Raw genomic sequence first — 18,488 nt, forward strand, 5'->3', positions numbered from 1 at the left:
CTACAGCCCATTGTGCCGTAGTTCTTCACCAGAGTCTCAACCAGCTCCACATAGTTTTCAGCCTTGTGATTGCCCAGGAAGCCCTGAACCACTGCGACAAAGCTGTTCCATGCCGCTTTCTCCTTACTAGTGAGCTTTTGGGGAATTCATTGCACTCCAGGATCTTCTTTATCTGTGGTCCAACGAAGACACCGGCTTTGACCTTTGCCTCAGACAGTTTAGGGAAGAAGTCTTGAAGGTACTTGAAGGCTGCTGACTCCTTATCTAGAGCTCTGACAAATTGTTTCATAAGGCCCAATTTGATGTGCAGTGGTGGCATCAGCACCTTCCGGGGGTCCACCAATGGCTCCCACTTGAGGTTGTTCCTCCCCACAGAGAACTCGGTCCGCTGTGGCCAGTCCGGCCTGTGGTAGTGCGCCTTGGTGTCCCTGCTGTCCCAAAGGCAAAGATAGCAGGGAAACTTGGTAAAACCGCCTTGAAGACCCATCAGGAATGCCACCATTTTGAAGTCTCCTATGACCTCCCAGCCGTACTCATCATACTTCAAGGCGTCCAGCAAGGTCTTGATGCTATTGTAATCCTCTTTGAGGTGCACCGAGTGAGCCAGGGGAAGAGACGGGTACTTGTTACCATTATGGAGCAGCACGGCTTTGAGGCTCCTGGATGAGCTGTCAATGAAGAGGCGCCACTCATTCTGGTTACAGGCGATTCCGATTGCCTCGAACAGACTGGTCACATTGTGGCAGAAGCAGAGCCCATCTTGACGGGTGAAGAAGCTGGAAAAAGGTAGGTGACGCTTCCTCTGATCTGCGACTTGCATCGAACAAGTTCCACTGCTTGAGCCTAGACGTCAAAAGCTTGGCATTGGACTTGGCGAGACCAAGATCTCTAATCAAGTCGTTGAGGTCTTTTTGGTTGGGGTAGTATGGGTTTCTCTCCTCAGCTCCACCTCTGAAATTGTCATCTGGATCTACAATGTCTTCCTCGCTCTCTGACTTGCTGCTCTCTTCTAAAGACGGCTGCTCTCTCTCCGGAGGAGTGGGTGCAGGGAGCTCATGGCAGTGTGGCACTGGGGCGATGGATGAAGGAAGGTCCGGATACGTGATAGCAGGTGCATTCTTGCCAGTCCGACGTTTGGAAGGGTCCACCATGCAGAAGTAGCAGTTGCTTGAGTGGTCAGTGGTTCCCGCCAAATTCTTGGGATAGCGAACTTCATGGCTCTCTTTTCCCCTCTGTACCATCCTACAAAACCACATTTATTTCACCCATGACTAATGTGTAAGAGATTCTCGCAACATTTTCATATAGGATATATTTTTTCAATAACATTGAAAATTGTAAAACATTTTAAAATTAAAAATTTACAATTTAAAAAAAAATTTACAAATTTTATGACATTCCGAGCAACAATTGTCCATCTTACCTTCCAGAGTTTTTTTGCAGTGCTCGCAGGTGAAATGAGGTGCCCAGGGTTTGTCTTGATCCCCGACAGGCATGCCGAAATATGCCTTGTAGGCCTCACACATCTTAGCAGATGCTTCCACGGAGTACTTTTTCGCTCTTAAATTGGCCGCAGACATAGCAAAATGCGTCTGCCGGATGCTTGCATCTCTTGATCTCAGAAAAATGCAGATATGTATCCACTTAGGCAGCTGGAACTAAACTGAACTGGTGGGCTTAAGGCCCCTGTATATATACTACTATTTATATTACTGGAAAGTTCTAGAAGTTACTCCAAGTTTACTCAGCACTGAATCTATCTGGAATGTTCTGGAAAATAGGTAAATTTCAAAATATCACTGTCCTGGTCACAAAAGCAAAGTTTGTGGGGAATAGCCATTTTCTATACTTTTGAGGCATAAGCAATTAGGAAATAACACTTATTACCCAGGAACCAAAAAATAAATAAAAATTGTTACACGGTGTTATGTATTAAATATGATTTTGGCACATCTACCTGACATTGAGGATACTCAGGGAAGGACTATGTTTGTCAGTTCTCACACTGATGTTCCGTTATCAAAAGTGTCAGATTAAACAGAAGGGTAAGAATATCGGCTATCTAAGAAGGCAATTACTTTTGGTAACTGGGTAGAATGTAGGTGACGGAGCCCAGGATGGGTACGATCGGATATTTAAATATCTGACAACCCACGACAGGCCCATCACGCTGCTCAGGTAAGCATGTTTGAACCCTTTGCTGTGTCCAGGGTTCAAAGGGGGGATTATGTAAGGATTTTTGCCTATGTATTGCCCTGGCCTTGTAGGGAGTGACTGGCTTTTCATAACTCAGAGTCAGCTGTGAGCTTGGGACACTTGTTTTTGCATAAATTGTTTTGAGCCTATATACAATCCATAATCAAACCAATTGAAACTGGTTCTAAAACCATTTACTTTTGTTAAAGTGACATGCTATAACTTTAGGGGAAATGTCACAGAATGCATAACAATACATTATACAATTGTGGCACAGAAGGTTTTGGCACGTCCCTTTGTGCTATAAGTCATTAGATCGTTTTGCATGGAAGGCCTCGATTGCCAGGGTGTGCGGTTCTCTGATGGACCCAGATTCAGTCAAAATGGGTTTGCCCACGGACAATGGGAATGAGAATGTAGAGATGGGAGCCCAGCTAACAAGATTTAAGTTTTTGCAGGTATCAAGTAAAGAACCTCGTTGCCTACACCTCTGATGTAAAACGCTGGATGCACAGGCCTGTTATGGTGTTCGCAGAGCCACTTCAAGCTGAGTCAGGAGGAGAATTTGAATCTTGCTGGGAACAAGCTGACTTATTAGATATGGATTGAATGCTATAGAATGAAATACATTGCTAATAGTAATGTTGTAGGATCCTGTATTTTGTATCCTTTTAAATAAGTGTGTGCAAGGTCAGAAAGAGAGCTCCTGGTATCAAAAGGTCAGGCCTGCTGAAAGTTCCAAACCTCCCTTATCAGGCAAAAACACACACACATTTTATATATATATTTTTAAATTAGAGAGCCTCAACATTCTGATCCAGCGAGAACAGAATGACAGACTATGAGAAACAATTTAACTAAAATAGGCTTGTGTTTCTAATATACCAAGAAAAAAAGAGAAGTATTTAAATAGAAGACTGAGATTTTAAAATAAGAAACTTAATACAATAACTTCAGTATACAGTAAACTTGCTGAAGAAATACAATTAATTTTGTGATCTCAACCTTACCTGCTTGTAGTAAAAGCAGTGCTGGAGATGACTCATTGGTTTTGGCTGATGAAGCAGGGATATTTTGATGGTCAGCAATTTAAAAGCCAAGATCCTCTCTGTAATGAGCGATCTTGTTAATATTAACGAACTAAATACCTTTCGGATAATAGAAGGAAGGAGTTTATATTAAAATAAACATTTTCTATATATAAATCACAGAAATTAATTAGAACCCGACAAGAAATGGGAACGATAAGCGTAGGATGGTTTACTGCTTTAAGCTAAAATCGGGTCTAAAATAATGAGTATTAGAAAACGCTTATGGTAGTGTTTCATATTAAATCAACACAAATTTGGCCAGAGGATAGGTTGTCTTAAAACCTGCTTCACCTGGATTTTGTATGAACAGAAAAAATAGGTCAAACTTAGTTCAGTCAGAATAATACTTTTGCATCCTAATATATTAATGGTAGCCTGTATTTACATGTAAATAACTGGACCTTCCACTGAAAGTTTAAAAGACTTCATAATAGATCCATTAAGTAAAATAATATTACAATTTCTAGGAGCGATACTGAAGTAACAATTAAATACACCTTACAATGTCATTTAAAGTTAAACACTAGAAAGAACATATTAAGTTTATTATAACAGATGCTTGACATTGACAATGTTGTAGACAAATTGTTAAGACACATTTGAGAATGTTCACATTTTAATGTAATCAATTTACGAATAAGTTCAGATTCTGTTTCCAAAACAATCTTTTAGACATTACAATATTAATTAAAACTAAAGAATATAAATGGTTAGTTTATATAAAGGTTTTACTGCAATAAAAAAGAGGATGTGTTAAGTTTGAATACATGACAATAAAGTGTAAACTGTATTTAATCACTTTAGTATATAGTAGGCTTACTAAAGAAAAATAATTGGATTTGTTGGCCCTGCCTTTGCCTGCTTGTAGCAGAGCAGTGCTGTGCATGGAAAGTTATTTTTGACAGTCGAAGCGAGACTTACTGGTTGTTGGCAGTTTTGAATCCAAGGCCTTTAAAACAAACATGGCAGCCGAAGCGAGCATTTCATTTAAAATTAGAAAAGCCGTCTACAGTATTGGTTCTTATCAGAAAGGTAGTGACTTTAATTGGGATGATTTTTGTGAGCCAAAATTGGGTTCATACTGTGAATTTGGAAAGGCGCTTACAGTGGAGTTTCATATTAATTAAAACACTAGTCTTGGCAAGTAAACAGGATGTCTGAAACCTGCTTGTGCAGACACATTTTTAGAAACAAAGAGGTCAGGCTTAGTCCAAGCAGGGTACAGTTAATATGAGGCTATGATGTTTAACATGTTCATGTTTGCCTAAATTTACATGAAAATAACTCAACTGGCCACTGTATGCTTAGTGGTTTTATTCAAAGGCTTATGATAAACCCCTACAGTCTTTGTGCAATAATTTGTTAACACACATTTGCAAATGAAAGTAAACTAATCTGAAAAGGTGATGTGGTATGCTGCTCAAAGGGAATATAGTGTAGACCCAGGTAAATATAAAACCACACAAAAAGTTGATATTCCATATAAAACAGCATCTTTTAATACACATATAAACTTGTATTGTATTGTAGCAAGGGTCATGTGAACTTTGTTTCACCTGACTAAGAAAGGAGGTGTTAAAAATGAGAACCATGAGATCATGTTCCAATATTTTGGAAAGGAGTTATATTCAATTAACTTTGAATGTTTTTTTTATATAACTCCAATTAGTTTTAAACAGAGCTGACCGGATCCTTCTAGAACATTTAACTTAACGCAAAGATAAGAACTGTCAAGGCAGACTGATGATCAAATTTAATTGGGACTCCTTATGTATTCAATGGAAGGAAAATCCTATACAAGCCCAGAGAAAGACCCCAATCACCACTATTGATTTTGATCTTGCAAGCTGAGGTGGTCCATGCTCTGAGGGTCTCTGAAAAACTGATTGCAGTTCGGTTGTATTTATAAGTCTCTGCTTTTGAAGATAGTTCTTATTTTTCATATATCCTATCCTGTGATTTTCTTGATTATTAAAAAGGTTGTCTGGACATATAGCATGCCCAGTGCACGACCATTTATTATTATTATTATTATTATATTGTTTATTTATCAGACACCTTTATCCAAGGCGACTTACAAAGACTAGGGTGTGTGAACTATGCATCAGCTGCAGAGTCACTTACAATTACGTCTCACCCAAAAGACGGAGCACAAGGAGGTTAAGTGACTTGCTCAGGGTCACACAATGAGTCAGTGACTGAGGTGGGATTTGAACTGGGGCCCTCCTGGTTACAAGCCCTTTTCTTTAACCACTGGACAACTTACAGGAGTTAAAACAAATGTCCTCCTTAAACATCTCTATATATTATAGTACGTGCAATTCTGACAATTGGAACACATAGGCTTTTTCTGATAAACACGCACCTTGTGTGGGGCAGTGTACACACTGTTCAAGTTAAATTGCACAAGCCCTTATTGTTTCATCAGTCTTTGTTTCTTTTCATTACACAACCTGTTACTTATGCTTCCCATTTAAATGGTAAAGAAATCATTGAAACTGTCTGTAAACATTGTGTAATTTTCTTGTGTTTAATGTAAGCTCCAAATCAACACAGAGTTAATGAAGTCTTAAAATTAAGCTGTACATAGCTGGTGCACATCAGCCGTTTGCAATCACCAGCCTTGCCAACCTTGTGATGTGTGGGTATAGCGCTTTCCTGCTTGTGGGAATTGAGCAAAACTCATAGTACTGCTCTTAAATGTAACTTCTTGTTATCTGGGTTTCTGCTGACATTGGTAAAGGTGATGAAGAAACGCAAATGTGCTTTGTCTCGCATCACGCTAGGGAAATAAGACCAATTTTGGGCAAGAATTACGTAAGCTAGCTGTACATCTGTGTTGTACGAAATAATTTCTTTGGTCAGGTCTGCTCAGCTCAGAAACTAACATCTACACTGATGGCGACTCAGAAACTAACATCTCTGTGCCATGCCGGCTCAAAAAAAAAAAAAAACCATCTCTGATGCCATGAAAGCTCAACTCAGAAGTAAATAACATCTACACTGATGCCAGCTCAGAACACCATCAACTGAGACTTGTATGTGAGATCACTGATGGGTCACCTTTGATTTGCTTTGTTCCCGATTGCATTTTGATTCCTGAATAAACTATTTTTGATTAACTTTACCTGAAGATTAATTATTTAAGAAGAAATTGAACTTCTTGCATATTGACGAGCCTAGCCACAAAACGTTGACCCCCTGACTAGAAAACACCTTCAGGCAAGAAAATACCTTTTCTGAGGCCAGGATGACTTGGCGAGTATACGAAGGATTACAGTACTTTATCAAGTACAAACAACCTAGATGTATGTGCCAAAAGAGGAAATGGGTTACATTTATGGTTAGGAACAAACTGTCTCCAAACTTTACAGCAGGGAGTTAACTGTTTGTATTCTAGATAAATGTTTTTGCAGACTTAAAAAGCAAACAAAAAAAAAAAGAACCTTACATGATAATTTCGTACTACTAAATTTGCACCGACGAAACATAACCTGGTTAACTGTACTAATGGCATATCAAATGTTTAAATGACAGATATAGTTGCATTCTTGTAGAACTTAAGGATAAAACAAAATGCATTTAGACAAGGAATTGCATTAGTTCCATTACTCAGTTGAGCACAAGGTGGCTTCAATAAATACTTTGATTTAAATATAGGCCTACTATGTGACAGTTTGGGATATTCAGTCTATTTAAAAACAGCAGGTAGGCATTTATTTTTAAAATTATTTTTATATACAATTATTAGTCAAATACACTGCTACTAAAGACCATTTTGCTGCCTACTTTCGAGGCAGGTAGCAAATCCTCACTTCTAGCCCTGGTAAAGGGATGTTACCAATAAAACTTCAAGGCCACAAAGTTAGCATTGGACACTCAATTCTCCATTGTAAAAGATCACCTAGGTTCATGAATATTTCAGTGCGAAAAGCCAAGCTTCCCCCATAGAAGATTGCTCAGGGAAAGAAGTATTTTAGTGCAGGCAGTCCTCGCAAATAAAAGCAGACAGCATTGAATATATCTACCTCTGTGAAATTAATTTGCTCTCCAGTGAACATCTTCTCCCTGGCTTGCTCCACACCCCTCGACTTGGCCTAAACAAACAAAAAATTAAAATAAATAAATAAATAAATACAGGATACAAGACAAAATGAACTGCAATTCTTTTTTCATATGCAAATAAAGCAGGGGTCTCCAATCCTGGTCCGGGAGAGCCCCTATCCTAGAGGTTTTAAAGGCATCTTTACATCAATGGCTAAAGATCTGGAACACCTGTTAATTGGAACTAATTAAAGCCAATAATTGGTGCAACTGAAGTAACTGAGAATTCGGTTCAAACGAAAACCAGACCCAGTAGCTCTCCAGGACAGGGGTTGGAGACCCCCTGAAATAGAAATACAATGGGTAAACACTGCATATATGTTTTTTTCTTTTTGGTAATTATTTATATCCAATTATTCCTCAGTAGACATTCATTTAAGCCTCAAAATGTGGCTCCCATGGTGACAGGACAAAAAATAAATAAAAAAAGAGGTTTCCAGCACAAAGCGTTATAGTTCTAGCTTATGCAATTAAATAGCTTTGCAGTGACCCAGAAATCCATTCTCATTTATCCCTGTGCTGCTTGCAGAATTCAGGATTGTTAGCATGTCAGAAGCTATCAGGATGGCTTGCAGAAAGTAATTGGGTGGGGCTATCTTTATGCAAACAGTACAGTTATAAATCAGACAAATAAAGTTCTGCCTGTTGCACCGCTTGCTTTTTTTTTTTTTTTTTTTTTTAGTGTCAAGTCCCATTAGAACCTATTGGACAAATATATCAATTTTGCAAAAAGAGTTCACACTCAGGACATTGACAAAAAAAACTAAAGCAAAAAAAACCCCACCACATTAAACATTCTATAAAAACAGCTTGAAAGATGGCATTTAAGTGTTGATTTGATGAACCTACAGTACCACACTGGGATAACACAGATATGTTTGAGCATTTTACAGTACCAGGGAATCCACCTGGATTGCATCAGTTACTTGTAATGGTAGTCCTGGGATTAAAATGCTGTGGATTACACCAAAGGCTGATGGTACAGGTTGATCAAAGTTTAAAGTTGATATTGTCAATATTAAAAGGGAATTTTTAGCATTTGTTCAAAAGAATCCAAACAATTATGAAAACTGAACTGTGTATATTCTTTTGTCTGACTTCTGGATGTCATTTTCTGGTCAACTGCACCATTAACTCTGATCATATCAGTGAAATGGCATTTGATGGACAACCATTAGCATTATATATATATATATGTGTGTGTATAATTATATATATATATATATATATATATATTACACACACACACATACATATATACACACAGACACTTATATATATATATATATATATATATATATATACACACATACACACACACACAATCTGGTTTTACAACACACATCACAAAGTAGTGTGCCATATGAAGTATGCAGTTGGGCTGTACCTCAAATGACTGATTAACTGTTTGCAAATGAAATCCCTGAAAGCTATTATATTAAAAGTTGCATATTTCAGTGATTTGATATACAGGGATATGTGCCTTTCTAAAGGGCAATTGAGATCTGATGCAAAGTGTGTGAAGTCTTCACTTGAGATTTTTCCTAATGAAAATCCTTTGTGTCGATGCACCTGAGCGGTCAGTATTAGTCCTTTACAGAAGATCTCTATTTGACTTGACAAACAAACTGAGGGAGATGCAGCTTTCTTGTATTACAAATAAAGTATACACATTATATTCTGTCTAACAGTATTATGATGAAACATAGTAATCATCAGAATCTTTTACAAGCACACGCAGGGTCACCGTGACCTGCTTTATTTACGATGCTCTGATTGGTTTCATTTTTACATGGATCTATGGACAAGCTTATTGCTTAAATGAAGGAATTTTAAAACCTCAGGTCTCCAGCCCATTTCTGGCTTATATCTTGTAGTCAGTTTGCTGCTTTACTAGTAGCTCAGGGTAACCTTAAGAATACACACTTCATTTCACAATGCTTTCACTGCAACTGCAAAGTAATCCATTCGAAGGGTATAAAAACTGAGGCTGAATATATCGCACTGCACTAGACAGTAAAACAATATCTCCTTTATTTATTTCTCTGAAAACTAGTGAGTAAATACATAGCAACATTGGCTAACATAAATCACCTAGGAATCTGTAAATAAAACAATTACCTATGTCAGCTACATTTGTAAAGATGTTTAAAGGTTACGAATGAGTGATCTTTAGACAGGTGCAAATGATGCCACTTTCCAGCCATTGAAATCAGTCCTATTTGTTTCCATTGGCAGCAGACAGACAGCAATGAATTGTTTTGATTTGGGACTCTGCCATCTGAGGTTAGGTCGAAAACACTGGGAAAGAGGAAATTACCTCTGGCCTTTTTTACAAAGCTTTAACTTAGGAATAGCCTGTGGTAGTCTTTCTGTAGTCCGGAATGAGTTCATCATTCAACCATAGAAATATTGGGCTAGGTGTAAAAAGCTCAGTCAATATGATCAGTACAGTATGTGTAAATCAGAATAACTTTGAAGAACATTTTCTTTCAATTCTGGCAAGCAGTTCAGTGGTGCAGACACAAAGCTTGGAAATCTAAACAGTGTGATTTAGTTGATTACTGGTAGATTGTTGTGTCCCTGTCATTTCCACAAGCTATTGACAAATAGACAGAACTAAGCAACACAGAAATGAAGCAACAGGGACTAGGTGCTCCCTCTTTCCAAACCTCTGCAGTTCCTGTTGCGTTGGGAAGCAGGAAATGAAACAATTGGTAATGAAGAATATGTATGCAATAAGAGTACAAGGAGGAAAAGAATGAATAAAAGCAGTTTGGAAACAGTTTTCACATTTCTTGGCACGGATATGATGGTGGTAGAGCTCTTTACACATTCAATAAAAGGAATTATAATGTAACAAGTAGAATTAGATACCAGAACATGGAATGGATCCAAGTGATATTAAATGCAAGGCACTTCTAGCCATACAGCATAATATTCATTAAAAGTTACATTTCTTCAGTAACAGAAGCAGAAATAAGACTGTTTACCAGATCCACTAGCATCTTCATGACCTCTTCAGTGATGAGGTTCTTGGAATAATCAATCAGGATATCTCCATCATCAGTTTTAAGGGTTGTGCTGTCAAAAAAAGGGGGGCACAAATCAAATCGTGCATTAATATCAAAATTAGTAAGTTATCCCAGTTTAGTCTTTAATTACCAGAAAACCAGCAGCCCTGTGACTTTGACAGATATATCAAGATCAGATGTCTGAATAATAAACAAGCTCTTGTTCAATATTGTATACTCTGTACAAATTTGGAGATACTAGCAGCATATTAAGACTGGCATTTTATGAACAGACATATTACAAAATAAACAAGCCTTCTACAGGTGAATCCTTATCTTGGTTGTGTTGCATATCAACTAATAATAATTAAAAAAAACAAAAACAAAAAAAACTTAAAATATAGGGTTTAAACACACACAGCACATCTGTTCAGTATTATATGCTTGGTCATATTTGAAATACATGATTGATTGACACCGTCAGCAGCAGATGGGTGAAGTAGAGATTCCCCCCTTGTGTACCTGAAAATTCTACACAACTGATCCCTCCCCCGTGGAGCTGTGACCAAGCAAAAAATGTAAAGTCACTAGTGTGCCCATCTGCACGTATTCAATGACGTATTCATTCAATTTGACAAACTAGGCACGTTTACGTTACAGCGGTATGCAGGTAAGACTATCATGTATATGCCCATGTCAAAAATGAAAAACTAGTGCCCAGTTTACACAGATAGCTTTTCCGAAAGAAAAAAAAAATGGAAATCCTTCCCCTTTAAATCATATTCCTTCCCAGGCATGTGTGATGAGACTATGACCTTTATGTCTCCTCTGCTGTGCGTGGATTAAGATTACTATAGCAAACATGTTTGCAACACGAACGGCTGTTATTAAACCCATTTGCAACTTTATTACCCTATATGTTACATTTTCGCTACTTTCTGTGTGTACAGACCCGTTTTTGCAAAAAGAAACTCCATGTTTGTGTAGAAAACAAAACAGAACCACGGCTCCCCAGAAATATCAGAGTAAACAATAGTTTACAATCAAAAAATATATCATATAGAACTAAGGACCGTGCAAACATATCTATACACTACACGTATGCAACCTAATTCTACTAGTTTATTAACGTACGGAAGATAAAATGCGTAAAAAGATACTGTAAGCAATACGGGAACTCCATGGTGTATGTATGAACTTGCTCATTCAATTAATGTTGAACACAAGTGTCTTTTTAATATGAGAGGTGAATTTTAATGAAACAGGAACTGTTCTTACCTCAGTTTGTTAAACCTGTCCTTATCAGCCTGAAACATCTGCCTCATTTTGAGGCTAGCAGCCTTGTCTTTGTGCCATTGCTGCAGCTTCTGGAAATTTGGGTCGCTGGTGAGTCCTGAAGCCATGATAATACCTGTGAAAGCTAGCTCTGCAAGTGTGTAAAGCAGAATAGAGAGGCTAAGGTCGAGGCTGTAGCGAGATCAGGAAATAAATACACGCTGCCAATCAGAGACCAAGCACTGACCACGCCTACAGATGACATCATCGCGCAATGTACCATCACAAGGAAACCACCCCGAAGCTTTGCAATCGCAATTACGCGCACCGACTAGAGGCGAGGCGCAATTTTGTTGTCGCAATTAAATAATGCTATAGAAACGTAGCTACCTGTATTCACTTTTAGGAAAAATTCTACAGCAAAATACTATTTCTGAATGGAAAATATAATAATAATAATAATAATAATAATAATAATAATAATAATAATAATATGGGGTCCTATATTTTAATAATATTTACTGTAACACAAAACACTGAAAACTAACTGAAGGGGGGGATGTAATTTAGCACCTGTAGGCTCTGGTGCTAAACTTTCAAAACAGTTTAGCACCAATTGTCTAAATGATTTTCACCCCTGACGCTATAGCTGCATCTCATCATCAGCAACTTGCAAGTATGAGTCCTATGAAAATGCTGCAGTACATGCATGAAAACAGATGAGCTGACAAATCATTCCAGTGACGGTTGCTTCTGGTGAGCGCAGGTTTTCCAGGCTGAAATTGATCAAGACATTTGCACTCAAAAACGACTGTCAAATTTGTCCATACTGTCAAATGAGAGAGAAGTTGCAAAGAATTTAAAATACTTTGTTAACGCTAAAGCTTGGAAAACATCTTTGTAATTTATGTTCTTACGTAATTTAGAACGTAAAATGAAAAAAAAGGATTTGATAATTTGATAAATGTGAAAATTTGTAAAAAGTGAAATTTGTTGTTATTATTTATTTATGCATTTATTTCTGTCTGGTTATTCTCCCTATGTTTGAAGGGAACAACACATTACTTAAAACGGAAAGAAACTTGCCAACACGTGTTAACTGCAAGGTTAGATTTCCTGCCTCTACTATTATATTCAATCCACACATTTTCAGTACCAACAAATGATAGTGAGTTTATTTTACGTATGGTCATTTTTTGTTAGTCAGGGCTGGAGTTCTTGACTCCACAGTAAAAGCTAAGGCAGAGATCAAGCTATGTGCTTATAATAAGGATGATTAAATTGTTTTCTTTTTTTCTGATCAAAGTAAAACTTGATCAGTAAGTGCACACATTTATTATTATTATTATTATTATTTATTTCTTAGCAGACGCCCTTATCCAGGGCGACTTACAATCGTAAGCAAATACATTTGTGTAATTTTAGCAGTGTACGTTGCTGTAAACAGTAAAAACTACTGTATGATTATTTTAGCAGCCATGTTAACCCTTACAAAATCCTTTATTATCTCTATAATATCCTTTTGTGTGTGTGTATATATATATATATATATATATATATATATATATATATATATATATATATATATATATATATATATATATACACACAGTCACCTCCAAAATTATTGGCACCCTTGATAAAGATGAGCAAAAAAGGCTGTATAAAATAAACACAGGTAATGAGCTATATTTTATGCTCAAATATATGTGAAAACCATATTCTTTTATTCTAATACAATTGCTCAGAGAAAAAGTTTTTTTATTAACAATAAAACATTTTCTCAAAAAGATGATTCTTATAAATAAAATCAAACAAAATTAAATCTGCATTAACATTCTACTTCTTTAATTTCATCTCATTCTTAAGGAACTGTATTGTGGCCTTCCATGGCTTCCTGTTTCACTGGGGTATAAAAATGAGGTAACATGCATATGAAATCCATTTGTCATACATCACTGTGAGGAAAGGCAAATAACTCACAAATGAAACGAGACAAATGGTTGTTGACCTTCATAAACCAGGCAATGGGTACAAAACAATAGCTAAAAAACTAAATATACCACTTACCACTATTAGGGCAATAATTAAGAAGTTCAAAACCACTGGAACAGTGGTAAACTTGCCTGTAGAGGATGCAAGTGTATCTTGCCCCCACGCACAGTGAGGCAGATGGTTCGGGAGGCAAAGGGAAATCCAAGGGCCACAGTTGGAGAATTACAGAATTTGGTTGCATCTTGGGGTCACCAAGTCTCCAAATCTACAATTAGATGCCACCTCCATGCCAATAGGCTATTTGGAAGAGTTGCCATAAAAAAAGACTTTATTGAGAGAAACCAACAAACGTAAGCGCCTGGAGTTTGCTAAACGGCATGGTCAGATGAGACGAAAATAGAATGTTTTGGTGTACTTATTACGTTGGTTCTTAATACGTGTTATGAAACGTGCCTTTGCATTTTATTACGTTTTTAGTAGTGCTGGTCCTGAAGGCTGCAGGAGCGAATAAATAAAAAAAAGCAATGCACACCGCTGGGGAAGAGAACGACACAGATATACCATAATAATAACGAACTGGCGACGCTATAGTGTTGGTTTGTGTAGATTTTTTGTCTTAAGATAGTTTCAGGATCTTAAGGATCGTTGTCGTTAAGACCGTTGCTAAGGAAGTGACGTATTCACTTTTCTAGTCCAAAGGAGCATGCGATCTTCAGACTATGCTAGGGGGCGCAGACAGCCGACAAGTGAAAACATTGAGAACCGCAGAACAAAATTATTACTCGAGTGGCAATGCATTTAAGTCATTTTTCCGCCCCCCACGGCTTTGCGCCCTACCCCACAACGCGCGTGCAACTATTTCTACCCCACAACACGCGTGCAACAATTTCTTTTTACGCACGAATGAACACAAAATACAACTAGTGTATACAGTGGGAGCTCCCTCTACGGTAATACATACTTGGGATGCAAGATAATGGATTGTACGTGAAATCTCAGTTTTATGCCCAAACTTGTCAAATAACGAAATCATTTCTTTAAGATTTTTTTAACGTTATTATTTAGTTATCGTTTTACATAATTTGTAGTTATAGTTAGTTACTATTATCGAATATGATTTATTTTAAACTAAACTAACCGTGCACAGGCTACAAGTACAAGCGTTGTAACGTGTAAATAATAAAACGAAATTACACAACAAACGTTAATAATAAGCAATAAAACGAATGAAGCAGGGCTAGAATACTGTAGCTTCATCTGCAAATAAAAGTTAGATTCTTACCTGGTTGGTTGGGCCTCTGTTTTTGGAATTCAAAAATAATTCAAACTAAGCTGTAAATGAAATTCTCAATGAACGAGTTCGTATTATAAGCGTATGTTATAAAATAAGATACTATTACATTTAGACAGGGACTTTGTATTTGTATTATGATCAAATTCCCGTTATCTAGTTTCTTTTCATAGAGAATTGAGTTAACGGTACAGCAGGTGAACACACTTGCTCACACCTGCATCCACAGTGAATCACGTGATCCGTAGTAGCGTTAATAACTGCCACTGGTGGTCCTCGGAATCCCTGACGAATGAACCCAATGTTATTCCAACACAGTGTGGGGAATCTTTTAAATAAAAACAGTGTCAGATCTAATTTGTGTTGGACAACCTTTGGCTCTCTGATGGTCAATTTTTGGACCCCTCTCCAATAATGAATTATTATTATTATTATTATTATTATTATTATTATTATTATTATTATTATTATTATTATTATTATTATTATTATGTTTCTAACAAGCAGTGTGGGTGTTTTAGGCCCCAATGCGATTCAAGTACAGTAGTCACTTATAATATTAACGCACTCATTTATTAACAGATTCCAAAAATCCCACATCTAATAATTGTGTGGTCCTGTGTGGTGTCTGTGGGCCACACGTGTGCACCTTAGGTTAGCTCAGGTGGCCAGGCACTGCTATAAATGGGGAATGTAACCACTTAACATTACCTTTTATTATGACATACATTAGATTATGCATGAAGTTATATGTGTGAAACTGCACCAAATCCAACTGTATAAATTGAAATGCAATATCTCAGAAAATGCTCATTTTATCACAACTTTGAGTTCACAAAAAATGTCAGTGTTTGGTTTCTGACAATGAGCAATTACAAATTGTACATTTTACATGCAGATACAGATTTGGTAAAAAAAATAAAAAAAATAAATACAATCTACACACATCAATTTATTGGTGCCAAATTTGCTAGCAATTTCAAAGCAATTCAACATGGCACTGACAAATTCAATACATCTGTATTGGGTATTTAGATAAATTACTAAATATATGGTTGCATGTTCCATATGAAGTTACATTTCAAATTGATAACATATATGCAAAGTATACAATCCTTTGTAGCTCCCCAATCTCAGATGAACATTTTATATGTGTGGTGTACTGCTGTTTCACAGAGTATATTATGCATTATAATTCAGTACAATATTATTATTATTATTTATTTCTTAGCAGACGCCCTTATCCAGGGCGACTTACAATTGTTACAAGATATCACATTATACATTATTTCACATTATACAGATATCACATTATTTTACATACAATTACCCATTTATACAGTTGGGTTTTTACTGGAGCAATCTAGGTAAAGTACCTTGCTCAAGGGTACAACAGCAGTGTCCCCCACTGGGGATTGAACCCACAACCCTCCGGTCAAGAGTCCAGAGCCCTAACCACTACTCCACACTGCTGCCCAAATATAATATTTGCCCTAAATATGACACAAAATCTTCTGATCTATGTTTAAAACAACCTCCTAAAGGAATATAACTTAATTCCAAATATTCACCACTGCCAGATCTTGGATATAACATGAAGTTGCCTTATTGGATGTGGCAAAGTGGTTTGTAGTGCACAGATGGAGTGGTTTATTTGCTGGCGGTTGAGTCACAGCTCCGGGAGTTTAGCCTTCTAGAATGACAAAGAACAGTTTAAATAGACAGGCAAAAACAACACACAAAACTCAGGGTTTCCTTATAAATACAGTTCGTCCTTATTGGTCTTTCCATAACCATACCCAAGGAACAGATTGCTTCGCCACAATCCCTGATATACTTTCAGTCACGCCCCCTTCGGTAGCGAGTGCAATCATATATCCTCCAATCCATGACTGACACATCGCCTACTGCATTAAGGCGATGACTTCTGGTATTGTAACTCCGCCCCCTTTCTGGATGGCCAACTTCCGACTGACCCTGGAATTAACTGCCAAACCATCCAGTCCTGGGCACACTGTTCCTGTTATACAGCGCCCTCACAGGTTGGGAGGAAGATTGTTGACTCGGATTCATTCGCTCTCTGTCACATATCCAACCGCTCAGAGTGGAGCTGAAGGAACACTCGGCTGAATCTACTTTACCCATTACACCCCCATCCCGGGAAAAGTAATCCGCATTTTGGTGATCTTTCCCTGCACGGTGTGTCATCAAATACATGAAGGGTAGTTATCTGGGCGTTGCTATCCTTCATCATCCTTAACCCGTGATCAGTGACGAGATTGAATGAATGTCCCAATAGGTAATAGCGTAAGGTCTGAGTGGCCCATTTAATGGTCAGACATTCCTTTTCAATTACGGAGTAGTTACTTTTTTTTTTTTACTGATATAGAGGACGGGGGTGTTCTACTCCGTCGACCTGCTGGGACAAGACTGCCCCCAGACCAACATCTGAAGCGCCGGTGTGGAGGATGAATTCCTTATCAAAATCTGGTGTGATAAGGGTATAAGTGGAGTGCACCTGTATATGAATTAGTCATTTAGCAGACTCTTTTATCCAAAACAACTTACAGAGACTAGGGGGTGAAGAGTCACTTTCACCAAGACCTCTTTTTTACATCTCATCTGAAGGACTGAGCACAAGGGGGTTAAGTGACTTGCTCAGGGTCAAACACAGTGAGTCAGTGGTTGAGCTGGGATTGAACCAAGAACCTCCTGGTAATAAGCCCCTTTTTTTAACCACTGGACTACCAAGCCTCCTAATACAGTATTAATGATGTTGAACACCCAAATATATTCGCCATCTTTTTTGCACCGTACCCCTGATTATACAACATTAGCACCTCATCTCTTATTGTAGGCCTTCCGCGAGTTCCTATGAAATAAATAAACAAATACATCAATAAATACATTGGCCCTGTTTCAGAAAGCAGGTTTAACAAACTCTGAGTTTAAACCTGAACTCTGGGTTGACTAACTCTGAGTTGTGAAACTCAGAGTTTTCGGTTTCAGAACAGGTGATAACAATGAGTTCAATCAACTCTGAGTTAAGTTAACCCTGAGTAAAGCGCGTGCATGAGGAGATAAAAAGCCCTCATCAAAGGAACGCAGATAACCTGATTCGTCATGGCAACAGCAGAAAAAAGGGCTCGAACCTCCTACTTCTCCCCAGTGGAGATAGAAATATTAATGAATGCGTATGCAGAATACGAGTATATATTTAAGAAAAAAGGTTAGTTATTCAAATTAATGATATATGTACATTCATCCTTTTGCCAGTGTTAGCTCAGTGATGCCCACCCATCCATTTTAGACACAACTTGGCACACTGATTTTCTTGTAGTGGTACAATTCTTTGCAATTGACTGCTGTTACTCCTTCAGACATCATAATCTTTTTTAAGGTGACTCAAGAGTTATATATTTGAAAAATTGTGATGTGGCCTGCACACTGTTGTAAAAACAAAATTCAAATTAGGTGGGGCACTTTTCTGGGTAAAGTTATAATTTAACTGTCTAACCTTCT

The 18,488-nt window shown here is 37.5% G+C and overlaps 1 protein-coding gene across 1 annotated transcript in view; it reads right to left on the bottom strand.

Annotated features, from left to right (window-relative positions):
- Positions 1–11,885, bottom strand: part of LOC117424029 (glucose-6-phosphate isomerase) — a 34,838-nt gene extending 22,953 nt beyond the window's left edge. The window contains exons 1-3 of the mRNA XM_034040043.3: positions 11,684–11,885; positions 10,385–10,475; positions 7,316–7,384 (exon numbers count right to left, since the gene is read on the bottom strand). Coding sequence (XP_033895934.1) covers positions 7,316–7,384; positions 10,385–10,475; positions 11,684–11,808 — 285 coding nt within the window. The 5' untranslated portion in view covers positions 11,809–11,885. The remainder of the gene's footprint in view (positions 1–7,315; positions 7,385–10,384; positions 10,476–11,683) is intronic.
- Positions 11,886–18,488: the final 6,603 nt, after the last annotated feature.

The sequence above is a fragment of the Acipenser ruthenus genome, chromosome 19 (genome assembly GCF_902713425.1).
Source record: "Acipenser ruthenus chromosome 19, fAciRut3.2 maternal haplotype, whole genome shotgun sequence".
NCBI classification, from domain to species: Eukaryota; Metazoa; Chordata; class Actinopteri; order Acipenseriformes; family Acipenseridae; genus Acipenser; species Acipenser ruthenus.